Genomic DNA, 21,433 nt, shown 5'->3' on the forward strand with positions numbered 1-21,433 from the left:
AGTCTCACACTGCCTTTGAGGGGAACTAGGGATCTCAACCTTGCTCGGGGCTGCAGAACCACCCGAGGAGCCGGTCCGCAGCCCCCCACGCTGCCTGCCCCCGCCAGCCTTGGGAGGAGGAAGGATTAAAGCACGTGAAGGGACAGGGCAGCACAGTACTAACAGAGCAGCATGGCAGGGAGCTGGAGTGAGCTGAGAATGCCCTTGGGGAGGAGTGGGCAGGCTGGTGCAGGCCCTCTGCCATCCGCAGCCCGCCCGGAGCAGCCTCGCTCCCGTTAGTGGTTAGATCAGTGCTGACAGGCAGCGGGGTGGGTGTACCATATAGGTGGGGGGGGGGCACTCTGCTCGCAAACACCCACGCATGGAACACAGGCACCGGGGTTATTGCCCGGCGGGAGGCTGCGCCAAGGGACTCCCCGGCAGTGGCCGGGTTACCCTGCTGACTGAAGAGGGGATAGGGGTGCCAGGCCCTGCACCTGCCCGGACACACACCCTGCTCCACCCCAGGGAGCAGTGCAGGAGCTGGGAATCCTGTCCATCTCCTGACCAGCACCCAGAAGAGAAAAGGGGCCCAAAAAGGGGCCCCCTCACTCCCCTGCTGCCCCCCAGGACCAGGGAGGGAGCACCCCCAAGGGCCTGCCCATCCCTGCAGCCTTCCCCAGGGGCACACAATGGCTCAGCTTCTTGCTCCCTAACGCCCAGCAGCTGTCCCCTCCGCCGACACTAGTATTGGGGGGCCGGGGGGGGGAAGGAGAGGAGAAGAGAAGAGTGAGGCTTTGAGCCCGACTCCCGCGCGGCGCCAGGAAGGGCTGCCTACAGTGAGGTGCACACACGGCCCTGGGTGGAGGGGAGGGGCAAGGAGCCGGAGCGTTTGCCAGAGCGGTGCTGGAGCCGGGCCCGTGGTGTAACCCCTACCCCCTGGTCCACACGAGGGCAGCGGCCCAGCCCTCCCTCGCCCAGCCCAAGGGCACAGCAGATCCAGCATGGGCAACAGCAGAGTCCTAGTAGCGCCCAACCTTGGCATCCCCGATGGCGCCCCACACGTCAAAGACGAACTCGTCGGGGAAGGCAAAGTCACCCAGCCGCTCATCCAGCGCCTCAGCGAACTCGTCGGGGTTCTGCTTGTCCTTCCCCAGCTCTACCATGGTGGCAGCTACAGAGAGCAGAGACGGGGGAGGGAGGGTAACGAGGAGCAGTCATTGCCACAACGTTACCTGTGGCAGGACATGCCAGCCCTAGTGCTATCCCACCGCTGACACCAACAGTGCCAACGCTGCGTGCATCCCGAGAGCACTGCCACGCCCTTGCCAGGAGCGCTAGACCCCCTGCGCCAACGCGCTGCTCTTGCCCGCAGCCCTGGCTGACAGGAGCGGCCGAGGAGGCACGGCAGCTGGGAGCCCTGCGAGCCACCAGCCTGCAGAGTCTGAAGGGGCTGATTAGCTCTCCCTGTGCCCAGCCCAGCTTCCCAGAACACACTGACAAGCCTGCTGTCACTGCCACTTCCACAGTAACCCCCGAAATGCTGCTCTGTGCCCCCGGGAGAGCCCTGCTCACCTCTCAGAGAGGGGAGACGTCTCTCCTCACGCTCAATGCTGCACAGGAGGGATGCAGGCCTCTGGGCCACTAACAGCAGAGCTGGCTCTTAACTGCTGGGGAGTGTCCAGCTCCTCCAGTCCCAGCCCCTCCAGGCAGGGGCGCTGGAGGGAGCAGGGGAGGAGCACTGGCTGTGGGGGGTGCTACTAGCTACTCCAGCCTGGGCCTCTCCCAAGCTGCCCAGGAAGGATTCCCATACCGGCGGACCGTGACGCAGCCCTTTCCCCAACACCCCGATGCTTTGGGCACTCAGCCCCAGGGTGACTTGGGGGCTGCTTGGCAGAAGACTCACCCAGCTCTGTGTCGCGGATGCCCATGTAGCTCTCCAGCAGGTCGTCCACCTTCTCAATAGCCCTCTCCTCAAACGCAGACAGCTGGGGGGGCAGGAGAGCTGCTGAGCAGGAGACCGAGGCAAAAATATAGCTCCCCCCCCGCAACCCAGAACCCATGGGAAAAGAGGGGCCCTCTAAAGCCTCTTCCAACCCCGCCCATTCTTGGGCAGAGGGGTGTGGGTGTTGGGGGCCAGGGCTGGGATAGCAGTGGGCTACGTGTCGGGATTGAGGGGCATCGGCAGGGCTGTGGGGGAGCCCAGGGTTGGGACAGCAGGGGGCTGCAGGTCAGGATTGAGGGGCATCGACAGGGCTGTGGGAGAAGACTGGGAAGCAGGTGCAGTGCAAGGATTGTAGTGGGGGGAGCAGCCCCACATGGAGGACCTGTCCCCTCCCCGCTCTTGGGACAGCTGGGACCTCAGCTCCCCTCTCATTCTGCTCTGGCTCCCCGCCCGCAGTTCCCTCTGGGCAGAGGGCAGGGCCCAAGCGAACACTGAAAGGCTCCAAAGGGCTGTCAGGGGAAGCTCCCAGGGGCTGATACCTACCTGCTCCTCCACGGTGGCAGGCCCTTTGGCCCGCAGCCGTAGGGTCCCTCTGCCAGTGCCCAGCTGGGAGCTACTGTTGTGCTTGCCTCCTGCAGCCCGCTGGCTGATCATATCTGAAACACAGCAAGGAGACGACCCCATGAGACCACGCCGGAGGTGGGGGGGGGGCAGTCAGCCCGCTGGCCTCGCAGCCCAGAATCCTAGCCCAGCCCGAGGCACCGGTGCAGCCAAATGGGCAGCCACCCTCCAGCAGGAAGTGGGGCCAGGTATCAGACACCACCACCTGGGCACAACAGGCAGGGTGTGCTTGGGAGGCAGCCAGGGTTGGGGTAGTGTGCGTTGGGCTGATGCCTCAGTCCCAACTCAGAGCGTGTGGGGAGCCCAGGGCCGGGACAGCTGGGGACTGGGATTGAGGGGCACAAGTGGAGCTGGTGGAGGGGAGCCCAGGGCCGGGATGGCCAGGGGCTGGGAGAAGATGCTGCAGGTTGGGATTCAGGCTGTTTGCAGTAACATCCACCCCAGGAAGCTGCAGAACTGCCTTCCCCTCCCCCCATCTGCCCTGCTGGGTCCCACAGAGAGGGGCTCAGACCCACAAGACTCAACTGCGTCAGTTTGACAACACGGGATGGCAGAGGCACATTGAGATCAGCATGTGGGACCAGGGATGCGCGGGGGTGGGGGAGAGAAGGGACCCCTGGCAGTCACGGCAAGGCAATGGGCGCAGTGCGAGAACCTCCGTTCGACAAGGCAGCGCAGCCCTTGGAGGGTCAGGTCTCCATACTCCACAGCAGAGGGATGTGCTCTTGCTTCGCAGGGGGCTGGGATCCCTGCTTCACAGATAGGAAACCGAGGCATGGGGACAAGAAGCCACAGTGCAAGCCTCATGGAACCCCCAGGCCTTCCACTCCAGGCCTGTCTGTCTCCTGGGTGGGTCTAGTTCTTGCCAGCAGCAGTGTGGGATCCCACAAGCTCCTCTTTCCTCCAGTATGTGATCGGTTTCTTCCTGCCCTTGGGCAGCCTGGAATCCCCAGGGAAGCCGTGGTGCATCCTGCAGCAGCTCCCACGCCTGCAGGGACCTCTGTCCCAATGCACTTCCGGAGCAGCCAACATTGCCCCCGGACAGCCCTGTCCCCTTGAGCTGATACACGGCACTGGTCACTCCGTTTCCTCTCCCCACAAGGGACCGAGCTGCTTCAGCATCATCCTATTAAAACCCTCATGGGGCAACCAACCCAGCTGTTGTGTTTCTAAAAGAGACTCTCTATTCAGGCCAGTTAGAACAGCAGCTGCCAGGGCCGAGGGGACCTGCAGGCTGCCAAAGGGTTAACAGCCTGTGATGCGCCTCTCCAGCCAGTCTTTACTGCGTGCTGGGGAGATCCAGCCCCACTGATGTTTCCCACAGTCCCACGAAGTAAAAATAATCTGGGAAGATGTCATCAGATCAACCACTTTCCTGCTTCTGACATACAGGGGAAGGGTCCCCTGAGCCCATTCCCTAAAACGCCCACGCTGGACACAGATGGCAGCAGGAATATGGTATAAATGCCTAGGCACCGGGCTGTGTGTTGCTCAGTCCCTGCCAGAAGGGGCACGGGAGAGTAGTCTGCTGTGCTCCTTTTCCTACCAGCCCCCTGGATCCATTGCTTCCTGCTAGCCATGGTCTCCTCTCTGCCCCTCAATGACATTCCCAAAGCCCAGCTGCTGTGCCAAAGAGGTGCCCCCAAGTGCGGGGGGGAGGGGGTCTGAGGGCCCCCGCTTTCTTGCTTGTTAGAGCTGTCTGGAGGCGGAGGGCAAACGCCATGCAGCCGGGGTGCCGGCCATGGGAGCAGAGATCCTGTGTGTGGAGCATGGATGCTGGGGCAGGCGCGGGACAAGAATTATCCAAGAGGGGCTCCACTCACACGGTGCAGGAGGTCCCTTCTAGTCCTAGGCTCTTCAGAGGCTGCTTCACTTGCTGTTTGTCCTTCACAAATGGGATGAGAGGCCCTGGATGTGCTGAGCCAGAGGGTGAGGGATGGCAGCTTGGGGAAAAGGAAGATGGGGACACGTGCAGCAACATGGCTCCCCCCACCTCACTGCCCCAGCCCAATACAGCAGGCTGTACACACTGCTGTAGGAGCCCCTATTTATTTCTGCATTAAATTCTATGTCATGCTGCCCTCACGCTCCTCGTGACCTGCCCGGGCAAAGCTTTTGGAGGCTACTGGTGCTTTGCCACTTTTCCACCTCCCCACGCCCTTCGCGCAGGGGCAGAGAGGACATTAAATGAGGAGCAGGGGAAGGCCTGAACTCCTCAGTCCAAACCTCAGCAAAGGCTAGCTCCCGCTACCCAGTTCTCTGCTGCTGTGGCCCACGGCCCGGGAGGAGGACAGCCCGATGAGTCTGCCAAAGCGAGCAGCAGCGAGACTGGTAACTGTTAGCGTCCTCGATAAACGTCTGCGAGGAACGAGCTCCCGCGTCAGGCTGCCTGCAGACTCCGGCAGATGTCCTTGCTATCGGGTAGGCTCGACAGCTGTGGCTGTGAAGAAACCCCCCGCAAGAGACTTTGGTTTGCCCCTCCCCCATGCCCCATTTAAAAAAAAAAAATTTCTGCAGCAGATTGGAGCCCAGATGACTCTGTGGGTGTCATGCTGCCAGGACGCAAGGGGCGGGGGGGGGGGGGGGGAGCTGGTTATTCACCCTCCCATGCCAAGCGAGGGGAGCAAACTGAGGCAGATGCACCCCTGCTCTAGGGGCTGATGTATCGCTCATTCGGTGTGGAAGACAGAATGCCACGTTCAGTTCTGGCCCAGGGCGTTCATTTTGAAGTCACTTCTTCCCTTGATCTACAGATTTCCCTCTGGGAGAGACGGGGACGGTCTGGCCTCTGTGGCAACTGCACTGTTGGGGATTGTATATTCAGTGCTTTCTCACCGAACATGGCAATAAATGCTCCGCTCTTTAGGCCACTGCTCTCTGCCCTGTGCTTCTCTCCTGTCCCCATCCTCCGCTCTCGGCTTCTCTCCCTCTTCTTCCCCCTGCCCCAGCTCCCAATTCCCACCCTGCCTCCACCACAGAAAGTTGGAGCTGAGACAGAATGGAGGTTGCAGACGACACCACCGGGAGACTGGACTGAGGAGCGAGTACTCGCCTGCACCCGGTCAGCCATAGTCTCAGGCTGTCAGCAGAGTCAGCCAGCAGTCACTGCCTGGGTCACATGAGAGCTAGAACCCCCTTTGGGGTGATTTTTGAGAGGAGGGAAGCAGACACTGTGGACGTGTCCAAGGGTCACAAGTCTCTCAGGAAGGCGAGGTACAGCCTGGAGGCCATATGCAACTCCTCCTAGGACTCTGCCTCCAAGAGCAGATCCCGTGGCCCTGCAGCATGGGGCGTGGATGCCTTAGCACCAGGGACACGAGGGGGTACGGGTTCCCCCGACTGTTTGTAAGGCAGCTAGAACTGCTCTGCCTGGTGCATTGGGGCACAGGAGTTTCATGGGGGCATGCACTGCTTGGTTATTTACAGTCCTCGTGCACCTGTTTCCCGGCTCTCTGGCGCTGGCCCTAGCAGCTGCTCCCTGCCCCTCCAAGCACACACGAGCGTCTGTCTCTTATGGAAAACGCTGCTTCCCGTTCCACGGAGAACTCCTTGGAGCAGCAGCGGCCACCACAGCCTGGCAGCTGCTGGGCTGGAGGAGCCATGACACCCCGCCCACTCCCAGCGTGGTTAGCACAGCATGGGCTACGGGAGAGGGAAAGGCCCTGGACTCAGACTCAAATATCCTCCAGCCACATCAACGTGTCCGGGCTAGAGCCGCAATCAGAGGATGGCGTGCCGGGCTGGCACCCCACCCTGCCGCGTGTGTGCCTCATAAACAGACGCCAGGCCAAAGCCCTGAGAGCCAACCCACCACCTGTGGGGAAAGGTCGGCGCCAGACACTGCCGCGCAGGCTGCTCTGTGCCCCGGCCAAGTGTGGGCCGTGCAGGCAGACTCCTAGGAGATCACAAACCAAGAGACCTCTGGCCCCCATCTACACTAGGACCAGAGATGATGTAAAAAGCGATTGGCCCAGAGCCGGCATAAGCCCTTGGGTGTCCACACAGCTACTGTCCCTGCAGCCCCGGGCACTGAGCAGCCCCTGTTCTGCTGGGTGGATGCTGAATGCCATTAAGACCCCTGGGACGCCTGGCTACTGTACACCCGGAGGACAGGGTGACAGGGAGGGGCCATCATCATCATCACCACCACGTTCCTATTCTGCCTCGGGCGTGTATGGCAGTGACCAAGCTCCTCCACTCCTGCCTGCTTCTGGCAAGTCTTTCAGTGGTTCCCCAGCTCTGCCCCAGGTTTTTCAGCTCGGCTTCCGCAGCTCTTCGCCAGGTTGTTTTCGGGCGGCCTCCTTTTCGCTTGCCTTCAGGTGTCCATCTTATTGCTACTCTGGTGATGGAATCAGTTTCTGTCCGAAGCCCAATCCATCTCCAACACCTCCTGGCAATGATGGTGCTCAGATCCTCTTGGCTGCACTGTGTCAATAGATCTTGGTTTGAGATTGTTCTGGGCCAAAAGACAGGGAGGATTTTTCCCTTTTAGGGCTATCATAGGCGGGCGCTGTTCATACCCCACGCTCCATCTATTCAGCGCTTTAACATGGGCTGCGTATGGGCTGGTACCGGCGGCCACTTCTTACCGGTACACCGTACTGGCCCACTTTCACCCCTGCACCTATTCCCCCCCAACATACAGAGAGAATCACTGATCCAGAAGCCATGGGAAGAGGGGTCACTGGCCCCCAGGTCAGCCTGCCTCAGCCCCCCTGCTAGAGCCCTCACAGGGCAGGGAACAGCACTGAGCAAGACCAGCCTGGCCCCAGCACAGGAGCCCAGTTGTTCTGCCTCTGCTAACGGGAACATGGGCTTGGCTCGTAGTGGGGATGGAGCTCCAGGTGTTCCTGGCACTGGTATTTGAGGCTTCCTGTCATCCCCCCACTTCCCCCAAAGCTGGGAGGGGGTGGCTGTGTTAAACTGGGAATGCAGAGACACTCCCCTGCCTTTCCAGGAAAGCTTGGCTCCTTTCAGACAGGGAGGAGTAGTTTGCCTCACATGGGGAGGCTGGGGTTCTGGCCTCTGCCCTAGAGCTCACAGCCAAGAGAAAGAACAGCCTTTCCAGTCATGCCACAGCACAGCAGCGGGCAGGACAGGGCACAGGGCCTGCATGGGAGGGGAGAGCAGGGCATGTCTGCGCCAAGACTCCGGCGCTGGCAAAGCGTGGAGACCAGAGGAGCCGCAGAAGGTCACATGACCAACATAGTCTAATAAGTGCAAGACTGGAATAGCAAGGGCATTGGAGAGCTGCGGGGGGAGGGGGCCAGGGCTGGAGAAGCAGGGGGGCTGGGTCAAGGGGTACTGGCAGAGCTCTGTGTGAGGATGTTGAGGTGCACCAGCAGGGCTGTGTGTGGGGGGAGCCCAGGGCTGAGGGGCACCTGCAGGGCTGGAGAAGCAGGGGGTCTGTGGGTGGGGGCTGAGGGGGACCTGCAAGGCTGTATGTGGGGGGAAGCCCAGGGCTGGAGAAGCAGGGGGTCTGTGGGGGGTGTGCTGAGGGTAGCGGCAGGGATATGTGCAGGGAGAAGGTAGGAGGTGCTGCAAAGAGGATGGAGGGGTGTGGGCACAACCATGCTGCCTGTACGTTAGTCTTACTCAAGAGCATTGAGAGAATTCTGTGATCAGCATCTCCCCAGCCGGGGCAGGGGTCTGGCCCCTGCCCAGATCACGGGGAAGGTCCTGAGCACTCTCAATGGGGGATAACAGCCACTTAGTCCGGCGAGCTAGAAATAGCCAGCGAGAGAGGTTAAAAGAAGAGGCTGCTCCAGGTTGCCCATAGAGGGGAACAAATGAAGTGAGCTGGCCTAGAGCTCTTCCCCAGAGGCCAGCACTTTCCCTATCAGCAGCTCTCACAGCGTTCCCTCCAGTCCTGTGATCCAGGGCTGGCACAGAGCCCAGCGGACAGATGCCTCTCCAGTGGGTTTCAACAGGAGGTGGGAACTGAACAGGGCCAGCATAGGATGAACCAGTTTCCCACCTCCCTGCTTCGATCAGAGGACAAGAGGCTGCTTGTGCGTTTGTGCAAGGAGCTGGTGATCTGGGTCCTCGGCAAGAGCCCGCGAGCTGGGCCAGGGCCCTGCAGCAGAAAACAGCTGCCAAGAGCAGTAAGGGGGATACAGCAGGGGTAGAAGGGTACACCCAGGAGGCCACCTCCGGGAGAAAGACCTGTAACGGACGCCGCACGGTCCCTCAGGCCAGCCTGATGGAACGCAGAACATCCCCACCCTCTCCTAGAATCAAGCATGACCTGCAAACAGGTTGTAACACCCATGTTGGGGTGCACCCACTGCTGCCCTCTGCTGGATGCTATCAGATCTGCCCCGGTCCTCCCAAGTTGTGTCTCCCTCTGGCAGCTCCAGAGGTGAAAAGCCAGTCTACTCTTGGCAGCTAACGGCGCTCTCCCTGCGCTCTAGCTGCCGGCATTTTGAGACAACAGCATGGAGCTTTTCTTCCCTCATGCCTCGTCCAGAGGGTCCCGTGCGCACTGGAAGGCAGGGCAGGTGATGAGGCTGGATTGCACCGCCAGTGAGTTGTGGATCCAGGCAGCAGAGCACAGGGCTGGCAGGACCGAGCTTAGCTTTCTCACGTTTGCTTCGCCAAAGCAGAGCCAGCGAGCATCGGCACCCGGTCTCTCTCCAGCACAGCCGAGCAGAGGAGCAGAGAGCCGAGCAGAGGAGCAGAGAGCCTAACGTTCGCGCGCACAGCCGGTGCCACGGAGCTGTCACTAACTACCATGGAAGGAACTGCAGGGAATGAGCAGGGGCACGGATGCTGGCGTGAGGGCTCCCGAAGTGCCAGAGATGAACAGATGCAGCTGGTACCCGGTGGAAGGAGGGGAGAAGAAAGTTGCCAGATTCCAGAAACCAGGGACGTGTGTGTGGGCTGAGAAGTATAAGCCAAGGAGGAAATAAAGTGGAAAATGATCTTCCTTCCCAGATCAGAGTGAGTCACTCAAGGAGGAAGGAATTCGTAGTGGCAGGCTGACCTCGTGGATGAATGAACTGAGACACCAGCAGCAGGGAAAGTGATGTGACTGGGAGCTAGGACTCCTGGGTTCTATCCCTTGCTCAGGGAGGGAGCGCCGCCTAGTGGTTAAGGTTGGCAAACCAGGACTCCTGGGTTCTACTTCCACACTGCCTCGGTGTGATCTGGGACAACGTGAGGGTAGCAACAATGACCCAGCCCGGGGCTTTGTGCAGCATTTGAAGAGCACCTGGAGAGCCTCAGTCTGAAGGTGCTACCAACAGCCGAGGAATCCGGATTCAAGGACTCTCGGAGAAGGCGGCACAGACAGAGGGTGAGGTCGCACTGTGATCAGAGGGAGTCTGCCCGGAACAGAGCTGACAGGGCTGGAATCCCCGTCCCTGGGGTACGTTTGGGAGCTACTGACAAGGCCAGCACTGGATAACACACACAGGGGCTGGAACAGTCCAGCCCGGAATCAAGTTGTCTCCCCTTGGCCTTCAGCACCATCCTGGGGACCTAGCTTTCCCCCACGCTTCACTCAAAGCCCTGTGCTTTGAGGGATAAGTAGGGAGAGAGCCTTCACCTTGCCAGCTGCTGGGGTTGAAACAGGCCTGTCTGCTTAGTGAAATTTAGGACAGTGAGTAGAGACTCCTTTCCTCAGGCCACCATAGAGATGGAGGGTGGGGGGAGTGCGGAGGGAGTGAAGAGAAAGAGGGTGCAGATCTGCAAGGCAGAGTCAGCCCCTCCCACTTGTCCTGTGAGCAGCCTCCTCTCATCACTGAGTACACAGAGGGTCATTCACAGATACCCTGGCAGGGCCACCTACCCCCAAGTCCAAGCAGAAAGGGGTCAGCTTTATAGGCTGGCTGCCTGAAGGCCCACGTGCAGGCTCAGTAGCTACAGGAATCTCCAGATCCCATCTGCCTTGCATGGCAGAAGCCTCCTTTTCCCTCTAGCAATACGAGGAAGGGTTCCCTGCAGTAACGTGGCTGGTGAAGCCCTACCCTGAAATTAAGCAACAGAACTGACCCACCTCTCAACCAACCCTGTGCACAGGCCATATGGCTAGGAGCTGCAGTGAGGTTACAATGCCACCTGCTGGCCACCACACCACAGGACACGTCACTCAAACCTCAAGCAGCAGGTCTCACCCTTTTTTGGCTCAGGACCCATTTGTAAATGTCGATGGGCCTGTTGTGACCCAGCACATTGGCTGGGGTGGCCCTGAAGGAGGTTGCAGAGCCCACCTTGCACTCACCTTGCAGCAGCAACAGCAGCTCGAGGGAGGCAAGCCCAGCCAGAGCCATGGGACCAGAGCCACCGTGCGGCCCTCTGAAACATTCCGGCAACCCAAAGATTGGAAAACCCTGACGCAAAGCCCCTCCCCATCTCCCATTTAATGGCCGAGTAGGACAGAAGGTAACGGCCCTTAGTGCCCACAACAGCCAGCAGGGCTTGGGCCTTTGGGCTATGATGAAAGGTGCTCCCAGATAAGCACCCAACGCGACTCCTCACTGAAGGAGGAAGGACAGAACGTGCAAAACAAAGCCCAGTGCGTTCTGTGCTGGACTAATTGCCTTGGAGGCTGAAGGTCTCAGCAGGGTCAATGGCAAACATACCACCCCCTGCTGCCAGGCCTCCCCCCCGCACAGGAACGAGCCCGTCTGGAGAGATGGGGGAGCTCATTCTCTGTGGCGTGCTTGGTCCTTTCTGCTTTGGCTGCCAACAAGGGGAGCCAGTTACTTAGCCATGAGCCAGGGACACCTGCCCTACTAGGACCTGGACTGAGACCTACCGTGTTCATTTTACACATGTCGGGTGGAACCAACTTGTTACAGGCCTCATGCTCCAACTGTCCTGAGCCTGCCAGTGGCCACCCCGCCTCATCTGCCCAGCGCAGTCTGTGGGGCTCACTCACCGAATGCCTTCCGGGGCTCTGTAAGCTTCAGCGTGAAGGTGCGGCCTTTGGGCAGGTCCTTGAGCATCTTGGCAACCTCGTAGTGCCGGCAGCCGATGAGGCTCTGCCCGTTGATGGACTCGATCATGTCGCCCACATTGATGACCTGGATCCGATCTATGACGCTCCCTTCCTTGATCCTCTACAAGCAAGAGACAGGCTGGTTGGCTCACAGCACAGATGGCGGGTCCTGGGGCAGTTTTCTCCCCGCAGCTTCCAGGAGGGCAAGATGTACTCGGACAAGAGAGCGTGAACAGCAGCACTTTCTCTGCTGTACTGCCGTTCAGCACAGGGGTGCGCACAGCCCTTTGTATTCAACAAAGCTGCCCAGAACCCCGTAAGACAAGTCAATTGAGACTGAAGCACAGAGACATCTCCAGGGTCACAGAGCGAGTCAGCAGCAGAGCAGGGAACAGAACCAGGAACCCTGGCTCCCATCAGGCCACAGGGTCTTCCCTTTGTAGCTAGTCTCACGCACAAGGACAAGCTTGGACCTTCCTTAGCACATTAATAGTGACTTATGTACAAGGGCTCATGATTTGATCACATTTATAAAATACAAACAGAATGAAATCCAGACCAGTGATATAAATACTCGGTGCTTTAGAAGGGCCAGTTTCCCAAAGCTGAAAACAATTATGAGCCACATCAGCTGAGAGGAAGACTGGGTTTAAGAACATTACGCGATGGCCATAAAGCCACAACTGAGGAAGAAGATAGTATTGGTTACAAAATGACCTGGTTTAGTGGGGAAGTGAAGACAGCTATAAAAAATAAAGAAATGTAACAAATGGAAGAAAGGAGAAAAGAAAGGGAATATAAGTCAGAAGTTAGGAACTGTAGAAAATTGAAAATGGAAGCAAAGAGTCAAGGAGAATCTATCACCAGCAGAGTTAAGGACAATAAGGAGGAGGTTTTTTTAGTATATTAGGAACAAAAATAATGCTAACAATACTGGTCTATTACTAGATGGAAATGAGAGAATCATCAATAGTAAAGGTTTCAGAGTAACGGCTGTCTTAGTCTGTATTCGCAAAAAGAAAAGGAGTACTTGTGGCACCTTAGAGACTAACCAATTTATTTGAGCCTAAGCTTTCGTGAGCTTAATAAATTGGTTAGTCTCTAAGGTGCCACAAGTACTCCTTTTCTTTTTATCAATAGTAAAACAGAAAAGGCAGAAGAGAACAAATATTTATGTTCTGTATTTGTGGAAAAAATAATGATGTATTAATATCCTAGGTTAACACTGTTTCCACTGCACTAGTATCTCAGGGGAATGTTAAAACAGCAGCTACTAAAGTCGGACATTTTAATATCAGCAGGTCCAGATAACTTGCAACCAAGAGTTTTAATAGAGCTATTGAGAAGCTCGCTGAACTGTTAATGTTGATTTTCAATTGGTCTTGGAAGACTGGGAAAATTTCAGAAGACTGGGTAAAGGGTGACATGGGTAGTTATATGCCCGTCAGTCGGACATCAATCACAGGCATGATAATGAAGCAGTTGATATGGGATTTGCTTAATAAAGAATTAAAGGAGGACAATATAATTAATACCAATCAACATGGGTTTATGGAAAATAGATCCTGTCAAACTATCTTGATTTGTTTTTTAAATGAGATTACAAGTTGGTTGATAAAGGTAATAGTGTTGACATAATATACTGAGATGTCTAAGGTATTTGACTTGGTACCGCATGCCATTTTGATTTAAAAACTAGAATTACAAAATTAATATGGCACACTTTAAATGGACTAAAAGCTGGCTAATTGATAGGTCTCAAAAAGTAAGCGTAAATGGGGAATCATCATCAAACAGGTGCGTTCCTAGTTTGTCGCACAGGGATCAGTTCTTGCCCCTATATTGTTTAACATTTTTATTAGTGACCTGGAAGAAAACAAAATCATCACTGACAAAGTTTGCAGAGGACACAAATAAAAATGGGGAATGGCAAATAACGAAGAGGAGAGGTCATTAGAACAGAGTGATCTGGATCGTTTGGTAAACTGGGCTCAAGCAAGCACTGTGTGTTTTAATGTGTCTCAATGTATACATCTAGGAACAACAACAACAAAAAATGCAGGCCATACTTACACAACAGGGGGCTCTATCCTAGGAAACAGTGACTCTGAAAAGATTTGGGGGTCAAGGTGGATAATTAACCAAACATGATCACCCAGTGCAAAATTGTGGCCAAAAGGGTTAATGCCATCCTGCAGTGCATAAACAAGGGAATCCTGAGGAGCACCAGAGAGGTTATTTTACCTCTGTATTTAGCACTGGTGTGACCCCCGTTGGAATCCTGGGTCCATCTCCACAATTCAAGAAGGATGTTGAAAAATTGGAGAGGGGTCAGGGAAGGGCCGCAACAAGGATTAGAGGATTAGAAAACCTGCCTTATAGCGACAGACTCAAGGAGCTCAATCTATTTGCTTAACAAAGATACACTTAATGGGTGACTCAATTACAGTCTGTAAATTACCTACGTGTGGACAAATAATTTGATCATGGACAGTGTAGCAGTGAAAGGTCTAACATGACCCAACAGCTGGAAGTTGAAGCTAGACAAATTCAGACCGGAAATAAAGGTTAAATTTTTAACAGTGAGGGCATTTAACCGTAGGAACAATTTACTAAGGATCCTGGTGGATTCTCCATCACTGAACATTTTTAAGTCGATACTGGACGGTTCTTCAAAAGATCTGCTCTGGGGATTATTTCGGGGCAGTTCTCTGGGCAGTGTTTTACAGGAGGACAGACTAGATCACAGTGCTCCCTTCTGGCCTTGGAATCTAGGAATCATACATCCTTTCACAAGGGCCTAGAAACCCAATGCCTCCCACTAACCAAATGGCACCATGAGACAAAAGACCATGGCATCAGGAGGCATGATGATGGACAGTCCTGGTTTTAACAGCTGGAGTTGCTGCAGAGTCTACACATCTTGTGTATTAACTCAATAATATTTAATTAGGCTCCCTTGTACCTCTACCCAGAGCACTTGAGACTGTCTCTATAAACGAGCCACTTCAGCCACTGCTGTAATGCAGCCAACTATTGGGTGGAACATGGTAGCTGCTTAACAGCCATACTGCACCACCGCAGTGATTTAGACTCTGGAATTGAAGCTTCTGAGGGAAGGGCATTAGCTGAGAATTAGCGAATGCACCACAGTACCAGGGGATCTTTTGTAAGATTCCAGAGAGGATTTGTGCTCTAATGCCACAAGCTTGCTCTGTTGGCAGGGCTCTATTCTTTCCATCGGATCCACTAGTTTGGGCCTCTCTCATTTACTTGGAGGTTTAGAGTCTGATCAGGGATGTCACTATCACTGTGCTAGGGGGGCACAAAGGGGTCTCTTCGCCTCTGAGGGAACTGCTGCAGCTCCTAGCACCTGGGAAAACCATCTGGGACACAGAGCATGTGAGAAAGTGACAAGGCAGGAGAAAGGACTGGGGCAGCCTCAGGTTAGGAGGGGATGGGTGCACTGATTCCCTAGCTCCTTCAGAGAATGACTCCAAATGAGGTTTGGGTCAGAGCAGGGGACGGGAAGCAGGAAGAGCTGTAAGCTGAGTAAAAAGAGGCGGTTGGGGGCCAAAAGCATCCTTTAAAAATTGGAAGTTAAATCCTACTGAAGAAAACAGAAAGAAAAACTATCAAGTCCAGTGTAAAAGTATAATTAAGCAGGCCAAAAATGAATTTGAAGAGCAACTAGCAAAAGACACAAAAACTAACAGTAAAAATTGTTTTAAGTACAGCAGAAGCAGGAAGCCTGCCAAACAATCAGTGGGGCCACTGGACGATCAAGGTGCTAAAGGAGCAGTCAGAGACGACAAAGCCATTGCAGAGAAGCTAAATGAATTCTTTGCACCAGTCTTCACTGCAGAGAAGATCAGGGAGATTCCCACTCCTGAACCATTCTTTTTAGGAGACACATCTGAGGAGCTGTTCCAGACGGAGCTGTCAATAGAAGAGCTATTGGAACAAATAAATAAACCAAACAGCAGTAAGTCACCAGGACCAGATGGGGTTCATTGAGGAGCTCTAAAAGGAACTCAGATAGGAAATGGCAGAACTAACTAACTGCGGTATATAACCTGCCACTTAAATCAGTCTCTGGACCAGATATTTGGAGGACAGCTAATGAGACATCAATTTTTTTTTAAAAAGCTTCAGCGATGATCCTAGCAATTACAGGCCAGTAAGCCTGACTTTACCACCAGGCAAACTGGTCGAAAACAGGGTAAAGAAAAGAATGATCAGACACACAGATGAACACGATATGTGAGGGAACAGTCAACGTGGCTTTTGTAAAGGAAAATCATGCCTCGCCATTCTATCAGAATTCTTTGAGGCGGTCAATAAGCATGTGAACCACAGTGATCCAGTTGATATAGTACAGTTGGTCTTTTAGAAAGCCTTCGACAAGGGTTCTTAAGCAAAGTAAGTAGCCATGAGATAACAGGGAAGGTCCTCTCATGGATCATTAACTGGTTAAAAGACAGGAAACAAAGGGTAGAAATAAATGGTCATTTTTCACAATGGAGAAGGGGACCCTGCTATTTACCTAAGGATTTGTACCGTTCAACATTCATAAATGATCTGGAAAAAGGATTGACCAGTGAGGTGGCAAAATTTGCAGATGATACAAAATAACTATCTTGAGTAAAGTCCAAAGCTGATTGCAAAGAGTTACAAAGGGATCTCACAAAACTGGGTGATTGGGTAATAAAATGGCAGATGAAATTCAATGTTGATAAATGCAAAGTAATGCACATTGCAAAACATAATTCCAACTATACATACAAAATGATGGGGTCTAAATTAGCCGTTACCACGCAAGAAAGATCTTGGCGTCATCGTGGATAGTTCTCTGAAAACATCTGCTCAATGTGCAGCGGCAGTCAAAAAAGCTAAAAAGAATGTTAGGAGCCATTAGGAAAGGGACAGAAAATAAGACAGGAAATAACATAATGCAACTATATAAATCCACAGTATGTCCACACCTTGAATACTGGGTGCATTTCTGGTTGCCCTATCTCGAAGAAGATATATTAGAATTGGGAAAGGTACAGAGAAGGGCAACAAAAATTATTTAGGGGGATAGCGAGCTTTCATATGAGGAGAGATTAAAAAGACTGGGACTGTTCAGAAAAGAGACGACTAAGGGAGGATAAGACAGAGGTCTATAAAATCATGACCAGTGGAGAAAGTGAATTGGGAAGTGTTATTTAGCTCTTCTCATAACACAAGAACTAGGTGTCACTCAATGAAATTGACAGGCAACTTGTTTAAAACAAAGTTAACACACAGTCAACCTGTGGAACTCGTTGCCAGTGGATGCTGTGAAAGCCAAAACTATACAGGGTTCAAAAAAAGAACTAGATCAGTTCATAGAGGATAGGTCCATCTATAGCTATTAGCCAAGATGGTCAGGAATGCAACCCCATGCTCTGGGTGTCCCTAAATCTCTGACTGCCAGAAGCTGGGACTGGACGATGGGACGGATCACTTGAAATTGCCCCATTCTGTTTGTTCCCTCTGAAGGTATTTCTCTGAAGCATCTGGCACCAGCCACAGTTGGAAGACAGGATACTGGGCTAGATGGACCAGCGGTCTGGTCCAGTATGACTGTTCACATGGCTCAGAGTCTCTGGGACTAGGAGCTCCATGTGATCAGGTTTGCCGCTGAGGTTTCTATTCTCCCAGAGGGGGCTCACACTGCAGCTCTCTGGGGATGGAGAGACAGATAGGAAGGGAAGGAGCAAGACAAGACACCATAGTGTGCGTCTGGGAGGAGCACCCCTCCTCTCAGACTATGCACCCCACCCACAGTCCAATCAGCCAGTGACAGGGCGTCCTGGGCACTAGGATGGTGTGAGCAGAGGTCAGTCATCTGTACCTTAATGAACGCATAGCCGGCTCCATTGTCAGTGATGGTCAGACCCAGGGCCTCCTCGGACTTGAAGACCTCCACCTCCTTCCTCTGGCCCTTCGTGTGTGCAAAGATGAAGTCCTCCAGACCGATCTGGCCACCCAACAGCTTGTCCATGTCCACTTTGTGGGTGTTTAAGGTGCAGAACATCACCTGGGAGGCGGGAAGATAGATACAGAGTAAGGAACTCTGGGGACCACAGTCTCCCCCACTGCCCACTCAGCATCTCTGCTGGGAAGGCCCCGTATCCCCAAGGTTATGTCAGGATTCTAGCACCAGCCCCACTGGGCTCAACCCAATTGGGCATAGACCTCAGAGTGCATGTAGCCACTGAGCCCAGAGTCACTGACCTGCAAAACGCCAAGGGCACAGCACAGCCTGACACAGGGTGCTGGCCCACGAAGCCAGAGAAGGCACCAACGCAGAGGGCCCACCCCACTGCCTGGCTAGACACTGCCAGGCTGCAGGGCATCCTCTTTGAGCTCCCCACCCTGCAGCCTGGGTGCTCAGCACCTACCTCAGCTGGTGGGATCTTGAAAGCCTCTGCAATTTTGCTGTACAGCTCCTTGACATTGGTGAAGCCCTCGATCCTGCCAGTGGGGCTGCCATGGGCCAGCTGAGTGTGGAACACCAGTCGAGGGCGGAGGCTGGCAGGAGGCGGCGGCAGGCCGGGCTGCAGGGCTGCCACACTGCCACCACTGCCCACCTCCACCCCACCCAAGCTGCCACGAATGGGTTCAGCCTCCTCATTCTCCACCAGCGGAGGGGCCTTCTTCCGGCGGCCTAGTCCGAGCGGCATGAGGGTGGAGTGGCCAGACAGCAGGGAGTTTCAGTCACCCACAGGAGAGACCTGTAGGAAGCAAAGGGGAAAGATGGTAGGAAATCGGCACTGGAATCAACAACAAAAACCTAGGAGTGCTGGCTGACAGGGTGTCAGGGAATGGGACACGCAGCATTCCTCCTCTAGGGCATCAGCTCCAATCCAGCCCCAGATCAGGGAGCCTGAAAGGTAGGGGAATCACACTTGTGGCATGACAAGACCTGTTTCAATTCTGTTTCATCTGCACGGCTTTAGCCACTTTTAAAATTAACCAGAATAATGTAAAAAAAGAGGAGTGACAGCTTTGGAAGCTCCCTGCCCCTTGCCTACCTCCCCCAAGTCCTACTGTACAGCCCCAGACCAGTGCTCTCCTGCTGGGAGCCAGCAGTCAAGTGGCAGCTCCTGCCAGACCCCCATGCACAGCTCTAAGTTATGGAGAGAGAAGTAGCCATAGGTATTTCTAGCCTGCTTTGAAAACACATTCAGTACAAAGCTGTCTAATGAGTAAGCATCAAGTGATCTCATGGCTTAGCGGTGGCCCTGCATCTCCATTCCACTAGCCAACACAGGGGAAGCAGCATTTCTGATACCAAAGCCCCTCCAGTGGTGCTGGGCTGTTCACACGATTCCTAGTGCTGCAGTGCGTGTGGGGTATGGGCAGAGAATGAAAAGTATAAACCCCGGAGTCCTGCTCCTCAGGGCTGAGCTGCTGGGGAGGCAGAAAACACCCACTGGGCCTGACCCCGAGTAATGATTTAAAAATAAAAAATAAAAATCAGCATAGTTGCCACCTGGAAACAAAGTAAAACCCCCAGGCCCTGCTGGCGAGCAGAGACGACAGAGTACTGCAGAGAGCAAACCACAGGGAAATGCCAGCCCAATTGCCTCCCAGACAAAGAAAAATCTATGTCAGGCCCACAGAGCTTTCCTTGCTGCCAGGACATGCATACTGACCCTTACACTCCAAGGATACTCCCAGGGGAAGTGGGATTCCAGAGGGGCTCAGCAGGATTGAGGATCCTGGTGCTGCTGGCTAGGAATGCCCTGACCTCTGAAGCAAGTACATGGAGGAGGAAGGGGCAGCCTTGGCGGGAGTCTTCCAGACCGGGAGCCTCCAACGTCTCTGTTCTGGAATGAGGGTGGAGCGCACCCTGGCAGGCTGATTCAGAGCAGAGAAACCGGCTACTGGGCGTTCCTCAGAGGGTGTAATGGCAGAGGAACTCAGCCAAGCCTGTCAGTGATTACTCCATGTCAGGAACCTGCTCAGTCCAATGGATCCCAGCACCACCCAGGGCAGAAAGATGCCTCCAGAACTACCACCCACCATCCCCCTCACCCAGCCCAGAACCCACAGCTCCTAACAGCATTCCCCAAGAGAGGATTCAGCTCATGCTGCAGAATTTCTCTACATCCATGTTCTCCCCCTAGCTGCCCAGCTCACTCAGGATCCTCCTTATACCCTATTCTGTGCCCACATCGATCTTTCCCCTACTTCCTCCCTTCCCCGTCTCCTCCTCTTCCTTATGCTTACTAGTTTCACCTCCAGCTCTTCGCTTCCTGTCTCACTGTGTCTATCACTCACACAGAGACAGAACTTACTTAGCCTTCTTTGGCCATTTTAAATCCTAGTTTCCTGGGACATGGTTCTTCACTTACTGGTGCTAAACAGACATTTAGCACCACACTGTTTGGGGATCTTGGGACCCAGCTGAGACCTCCTGCTCAGACAGACTCAGACTCAGCACTGAATGCCTGTCTTACTATCGCCAGGCCGACCATAACTAACTCATTCAAACTATTCTAAAGAGCAACAAACAAAAAAATGCAGGAGGCCAAGTTCTTACAGGACCCAAGTGGCCAGATAAATTGACCCCCTATTTTAAAGTTTCAACTTCAGGGTATTACTCACTTAAATCAATTTAGGACTACTACCTCTTTATGTCTAACTTTTGCACCTGCCAGATCACTTATTTGTCTAACACACAACCGACAGTTGTGGGGCAGGCAGGATAACACTGCCAGTATCTGCTCTACAACTTCCTTGTACAGCTATTCACAGTTCTGTCTTTGCATTTAGGGAGGAACTAGAGTTCCGTTTGCAGCTATCCTGCCCAGCTTTTGAAATGCTAATACCATAAAGACATTATATAGACACTTGTTTTGTTTGTGGGCATAGGGACCGAGCAGCTGAACAACTGTTATGCTCCACCACAGAAGTGGCTGCATTTTCAGCAGAGGGTGAAGCTATTCCCTTCTAGATTGCAGAGCGTTTGCTAAGTAAATACAGAATGACTAAGGAGCATTTGGAACTTTAGGGCAAAGTTGTTAGGAAAAAAAAAAAGATTCACAATTCAGATGAAGAAGGAAATTTGATGGCTGGAAATGCTCAGGGGGCTTTCCCCAGCTGCTGGGTCTGGGGCCATCTGCTGCCAAGTGGAAGGAGATAACAAATGGTGCTGCCCATTAAAGTGGCAGCAGTTTCCTGCCCCAGGAACTTGTGACTAGTGACCCAGATGACAGAGCTGGGTGGGGGGCCTAGAGGCATCAGATGGGATAAAAAATAAGGATTCTCAAATTGCCCAGTAAAAGTAGGGCACTGTGTGCATGTTTGTATGTCCTGACTGATCTTGTGGCTAAAACACAGACATGGGACTCAGGAGATCTCAGTTCAGATGCCCAGTTCCAGCCTAACTCACTAACATGCTGGACAAGTCACTTTCCCCTCACATACATCCCCACAAAAGGTACCTCAGTTTTCCCTTTTGAAATTGGAGAGCAATACTTCCCTACTTCTCACATGAGGCTTAATTCAGCACCACCTGGCAATTCAGGAATTTGAAGGGCAAAATGACACATGGATGGTTTTGTTCATGGCCATAAAGGGAATTCTATGCATTCAGTGACTGGGCTCTGGCTGCTCAATCATGCATATTGAACTTCTACTAACCTCTTCCTCTTCTCCTTCTAACCCACCCCCGCCGGCTAAACTGCAAGTGCTGCAAACACCAGCAGTCCTTAGTACCTTTCTGTGGCAGTGAGAGAAAACTAATCCCCAGCCTGGCTGACAAGAGATTATAACATGATCCGCCAGAGCTAGAACAGCAGATACAGGGAAGGAGCAGCACCCGTTGCCCTCAGTGAACACACCTACCCAAGCATTCCCCACCATTCTCTGGGAGCCCGAATGACCATGGAGCGGGATTTGATTTG

At 53.9% G+C, this 21,433-nt stretch overlaps 1 protein-coding gene across 4 annotated transcripts in view; it reads right to left on the reverse strand.

The window, feature by feature from the left end:
• GIPC1 (GIPC PDZ domain containing family member 1) overlaps positions 1 to 21,433 on the reverse strand; it is a 43,278-nt gene that overhangs the window by 19,570 nt on the left and 2,275 nt on the right. For all 4 annotated transcript variants that reach the window (XM_073318310.1, XM_073318309.1, XM_073318306.1 and 1 more), the window contains 6 exons: positions 17,921 to 18,253; positions 17,371 to 17,556; positions 11,430 to 11,610; positions 2,468 to 2,580; positions 1,886 to 1,967; positions 1,017 to 1,153 (listed from right to left, as the gene is read on the reverse strand). In XM_073318310.1, coding sequence (XP_073174411.1) covers positions 1,017 to 1,153; positions 1,886 to 1,967; positions 2,468 to 2,580; positions 11,430 to 11,610; positions 17,371 to 17,556; positions 17,921 to 18,202 — 981 coding nt within the window. In that variant the 5' untranslated portion in view covers positions 18,203 to 18,253. The remainder of the gene's footprint in view (positions 1 to 1,016; positions 1,154 to 1,885; positions 1,968 to 2,467; positions 2,581 to 11,429; positions 11,611 to 17,370; positions 17,557 to 17,920; positions 18,254 to 21,433) is intronic.

The sequence above is a fragment of the Lepidochelys kempii genome, chromosome 20 (assembly GCF_965140265.1).
Source record: "Lepidochelys kempii isolate rLepKem1 chromosome 20, rLepKem1.hap2, whole genome shotgun sequence".
NCBI lineage: Eukaryota > Metazoa > Chordata > Testudines > Cheloniidae > Lepidochelys > Lepidochelys kempii.